Source organism: Myzus persicae, unplaced genomic scaffold, assembly GCF_001856785.1.
Source record: "Myzus persicae strain clone G006 unplaced genomic scaffold, MPER_G0061.0, whole genome shotgun sequence".
NCBI lineage: Eukaryota > Metazoa > Arthropoda > Insecta > Hemiptera > Aphididae > Myzus > Myzus persicae.
Genome location: NW_019101695.1, coordinates 1 through 6,018, shown reverse-complemented (window position 1 = coordinate 6,018; position 6,018 = coordinate 1). Strand labels below are relative to the sequence as shown.

The following is a 6,018-nucleotide window of genomic DNA, read 5'->3' as shown; positions in this document are numbered from 1 at the left end:
GGAAATAAACCTTCACTAAGAGATTTATTGAAAATGAGAAGTAGCGGGTAACATAAGACCGACCTTATGTGATACAAAAAAAATCCTGGCAAACCGTCTGGACCAATTGACTTCACCGAGCGTAGCTTAGACAAACCAGATTCAACATCATCAATATCAACATAGCAACAAGAAGGTAGGTCATAGGGTAGACCATTAGGTAAAGCGTTTACAGTACATATTTTGGTTGACGAAAAAACAGAACTAAAATGCTTAGAAAAGAGCTCAGATGCATCTACATTGTTGGTACTAGAGACACCGTTAAGGTTTACTGTAGATGGAAGATTATTTCCATTTTTGTTTTTGCGTACAAAGTCCCAAAAAGATTTAGGGTTTGAAATGAAAGATGATTCAGCTTTTTTAACAAATTGTTGATAACATCTACCAGACTCATACTTGAACTGGGCTCGTAGAGAAGAAAATCAGGTATAATCAAATGGTTTCAAGGTGGATCTAAAAAGAGCATGGGCTTTCTTTTTACGGATAACAAGGCGTTTTAGATCACTTGTAAACCACGGTGGATACGTAGACTTTTTGTATTTTACTAATGGAACAAAGTTAGACACACAGTAATTAAGAGCATGAGATAGAGCGAAAGCTGCCTCATTAGTATTTAACGGAGAAATAGTGTCACCAAATTATAACTTAACAAAAAAGTTTTAACTTTATCGAAATCCGTCTTATTGAAGTCTGGAAAATAATGCGAAGCATCGTAAGAAGGAACGTTTTGAGAACTGACAATATTAACAACAAGGGAAGGGTGATAGCTATCCTCGGGAACAATAAGGATATCAGATCTTTTAATAACGATATTACGCTCACTGCTAAAGACTAAATCTAATAAGGTGTCACTAGTATTTCTTATTTCATTCAATTGGAAAAAGTTGAGAAAGGCAAAGCATTCAGGGATACAAGAAGTACGCGCCCCTGATAAGGAGGAATAGATAAGGCCCATTTCATCATATGACCATAGTATATCTGGAAGATTAAAGTCACCACATACAATAAAAACACAATCATTGTTATTCGAAACGATACACTCGAGTTCCGAAGTTAATGACTCATAAACACCAACAGGTGAAGTGGGAGGGAAGTAGACACCGCAGATAATATACGAGATAGAGTTAAAATACATTTTTATGAAAACCCACTCAGCCCCCATAAATTTAGGGACAGGTATTTCCAACGCACTAACATCATTTCTCACTGCTATGAGGACACCGCCACCTCTATTATGGACACTAGTAGCACTGGACCTATCACATCTAAATACATTATAATTGATTAACCCTAGTTCGCTAGAAAAAATACTATCATTGAGCCAAGTTTCAGTAAGAATAACAAATATGAAATCAAATATAGCTACATTAACATTCACGGTAGGAATCTTAGTTCGGAGACCACGGCAATTTTGTTAAAAACCAAAAGAAAGTGAGTCTAAAGGATAATAGGTACTAGAGCTGAAAGAAACACTAGATACATTTAAATTAGAAAAAACATTATTTACAATAGGTGAGGAGTTAATGGTAGAGACGACACAATTCGGGACTAGTTTTTTGGCGAAGAGGGCACCATAATCTTGGTAATAACAGTTTCTCAATATTTAAATAAATTCTAATTCTATTTGTTCTTCAAAAATATGAACACAATTGTGTAATTTTTTAGTATTATACTTATACCTGATAAGGTTTTTTTTTATCCCCCTAAAATTATTTTTTTTACTGTTTAACTTCCACCATTTCAGAATTTATCATCACAATTGTATTGACTGTTGTAGTGTTGTCCTAAATTAATTTCTTTCTAATATTTTGCAACTCTTACTTTTTTATGTACTATGTGTCATTCATTTTTCCTTGAAAATTATCAATTTGTATGTCACCCATAATATTTGTAAGGGCCCGGAATTATTATGTTTCGCCGTCACCGCCGTGCTCGCATTATTATTATTATACACCACTCCCAAACAGACCGGCTCACACACACACACACACACACACACACACACACACACACACACACACACAGAACTCATTAGTGAATTATTTATATTGTTTTTATTCTTGTTATAATTATGTTGTGTGTGAATTATTAGGTAAAATGTAGATTAAACTTTATCGCACGCCGCAGCGCCGTCTATGCGAATATTATTTTAACACGCCCGCCGTGACTCTGTTTTGTTTTGTACGTCGCTCTACGAACTGTGAGTTTTATTATTTTATTATTATTTATTCATTATACTTTTGAATCTGTGGAGCCATAAGGGCCTCAGATATTCTCAACTATTATAGTATCGTGTGTCAGAAGGACCAAGTATGTTTTTTATATTGTATACTGTAATATCTTAAGAGGTGTCAATGGTGTCATAACTACATTTTACTTTAATAAACAACTTCACTTTATTTAATATTTCATATAACACAAGACTTTAGAGCGCACATGGTTAGTTGCTTGCTCGTACATAAAACAATACAACATTTTATTCTATTAGGTTATGTTATCATACAAATTATCATATCATGTTATCACAATCCTTATCCCTAGTTATAACATAATACATCCATACATAGTTAATACATAATACAATTTGTGCATTATACAAAATTAACAAAATCATCTTAACTAACAAAACATTACTAAATAAATTTTAAACCTTAAATAATTATATAACACAAATTATAAGTTCAACCTATCTGGTTTTTTCCTATTCTTTTTAGATCTTATAGGTAAAGAGACTTCTACTTCCTCTTCTAAAAATTCACTTATATTCTCTTTAACTTTTTCATTTATTTCACTTTTTTCTATTTCAAAATTCTTTTTATCCATAGTTTCTTTTTTTTCTTTAATATTTTCTTTACCTTCAATACAGTTTGTTCTTCTCCTTTTTCCTTTTCTACTGTTTCAATACCATTTTCCTTAATCTTACCCACTTCAATTAGTTGGTCAATGTGCCTTCTCCAAATCAAATTTTCTTTTTCCAATCTAACTATTTATACCCTCTCACCTAAAACTTCCTCGATTGTTCCCTTCTTCCACTCTTTTTTATTTGGGTTTGAATAATCTCTAGCATAAACTATGTCTCCTTCTTTAAAATATACTTTTCTAAATCTTTTTACATACTTATTTGTTTCTTTAGGAATGCATAATCTATCTAACCTAGTCTTAATTTTACTTCCAAACATTCTATAACTTGGTGACTCGCCCGTTATCCAGTGTGGTGTATTCCTATATGTTAATAAATATCTTTGGATTAATGTATTTAATGAAACATTCTTATTTGTCTTATCTTTTACTGCCTTCAATATACTATTCTTTAAAGACTTAACAGCATTTTCAGCTGATCCATTCGTAGCTGGATGATAAGGAGGTGACGATGACGTCACAAACCTAATCATATTATTTTTACAAAATTGTATAAACTCCTCTGATCTAAATTGTGGTCCATTATCTGACACAATTTTGTTTGGTAACCCAAACCTGGCAAATATCTCTCTTAACTTTTCAATAACTGAACCACTATTACTTACTTTCATTTCAGCTACTTCTGGCCATTTTGTAAATACATCTGTCATTATCAAATAATCTTTACCTTGTAAATATAGAAAATCTATATGTACTCTGTCCATTGGACAGCTCGCTTCCTCCCACTTTTTTGGTTCTGCTAAAATTGGTTCTGATCTACTTTGTAAACAAGCATCACAACTTTGTACCCAATTTTCTATATCCTTATCTAATCCAGGTCACTACATGTATGATCTACACTATATCTTCATTTTAGATATACCCATGTGAGTTGAATGTACTTCTTTCAATAAATTCTTTCTTAGAATTTTAGGAATTAATATTCTATAACCCCACATTAATATATCTTTATCAACACAAATTTCTTCCTTTCTAATTGTATAAGGTTTCAGTTCCTCGCTTACTTTTATCGGCCAACCTTCATTCAAATAATAATAACTAAATTAAACTCTTTATCTTTTTTAGTTTCCACTCTAAGTATCTCATAATCAATAGGCATAGTATTTTCCATAAAATCAACATAATCAGTTTCATTTGTTTGAGTTTGTACATCATATTTATCAGGTAATCTCGAAAGTCCATCTGCCACTTTATTATCACGACCTTTAACATGTAATACTTGATAATCAAACTCAGATAAATATAATGCCCATCTTTGAATTCTCCTAGAGGCCATAACAGGAATACCTTTATTTTCACCATACAAAGCTAACATACAAACTTCACTTCTTTTTTTAACAAATTGTAAATAGGACCTAGTAAGGTTGATAAATTTGGTATAAATTTAGCATAGTAGTTCACCATACCTGTAAATGCTTTTACTTCTGTGACACTTTTAGGCTCTACAGCATTAAGCATTGCTTTAACTTTATTTTTATCTCTTTCAATACCTTCTGATCCAATTATATGTCCTAGGTAATTTATTTTTGGTTGAAAAAAACTGCATTTTTTTTTTGTTTAATCTAAACCCAGCATTTTGTAAACTTTTAAACACTTCCCCGAGATTATCCAAGTGCTCCTGTTCACTACTACCAGCTACAATTATGTCATCTAAAAAGTTTTTAACACCCTTAGTTCCTAACAATACTTTTTCAATAACACTCTGAAACTTTGAACAAGCTGGTTTGGTACCAAAAGGTAATCTTTTAACTATATAAATACCTTTACTCGTACTCCAAGCTAATAGTTTTTGTGTACTTTCACATAACTCTAATTGGTTATAAGCATTCAAAAAATCTAATTTAGAGAATGTTTTACCTCCTTGCAACGCCACAAATACCTCTTCTACTCTTGGTAATGGATGGTTAATATCTACCAAATATTTATTAACAGTAGTCTTATAATCTGTACATAAACGAATAGATCCATCTGGTTTAATAACCGGTACAAGCGGAGTACCCCATTCACTAGTCTCCACTTTCTGTATTATCTCTTCCCTTTCTAATCTATCCAACTCATCCTCAACTTTTTTTTTTTAAAGCAAAAGGTATTGGTCTCGGTTTACAAAATATAGGTGTACATTCCTCTTTAATTTTTAACGTCACTTTTTCATATTTATACTTACCAATTTTTTCCTCAAATAATTCTTCAAATTCATTTATTAACAACTCTAACTTATCATTCTTATTTGTGCTTTCTACTTCAATCTTTGAAATACCCCTAATCGTTATGCCTAATTTGTTCATTAAATCCCTGCCTACCAAAGCTCTATGTCCTTTTTTAACTACTAATAATTTACCATATAGTTCTCTTTCGCCATACATTAGTTTAACTTCAATTTCTCCTATCGGCTTAATAATTGAACCATCATAAGTTCTTAGCTTTAAAATAGTAGGATTAATGTGTATATGAGGTAACTTCTCTTTCACAACTTCTTCAGGTAATATTGAAATCCCTGCACCAGAATCAACTTCCATTTCAATTAATGTATTTTCAACTTTTACCATTATCATTACAGGACTTAACCCGCAGTTATTTTCACTTTTAACCTCCACTTGAAACATTTCCATTTCTTCATTTTCCTCAACTTCAACAAAATGATTGTGACCGTTCGACAATTTGCCTAGACAAATTGCTCGTCGAACGTCATGTGGTCGCCCGTTTGACAAGGTTGCCAACCACGAACCGAGGCCCAAAAGACCGGAGCATCGTGGATTTTGTATATATATAATAAATGAACACGAAATGTAAAAAAGAATCTATTTTTTTTAATGATTTTTTTGTGTTGAAATTATTTTGACGCCGAGAAAGCCGAACGGCATAAAACTCGGACAAAGAAAAAGTTTAATGTATATTATCATTGTCAGTCGTCTTACATATGACTATGCCACCGATTATAATCATAAATTATGAAAGTGATACAAAACCTCGCGAGGGGGCTCGGTCGCTCGTAGACGCCGAGGTATACATTACATATTTTTATAGGTATACATACCATTATATTTCTATATACATAAAAGG

General features: G+C 32.1%; 1 protein-coding gene across 1 annotated transcript; it reads right to left on the bottom strand.

The window, feature by feature from the left end:
- Window positions 1-63: 63 nt before the first annotated feature.
- LOC111030156 (uncharacterized protein K02A2.6-like) lies at window positions 64-5,567 on the bottom strand (the record flags this gene model as incomplete). Its single annotated transcript, XM_022309531.1, has 7 exons — window positions 5,123-5,567; window positions 4,543-5,022; window positions 4,280-4,469; window positions 4,008-4,223; window positions 3,821-3,882; window positions 3,041-3,766; window positions 64-445 (listed from the first exon to the last, which is right to left on the bottom strand). Coding segments are annotated over exons 1-7 (2,501 nt in total), but the record flags the coding sequence as incomplete, so codon positions are not given.
- Between the last annotated feature and the right edge of the window lie 451 nt (window positions 5,568-6,018).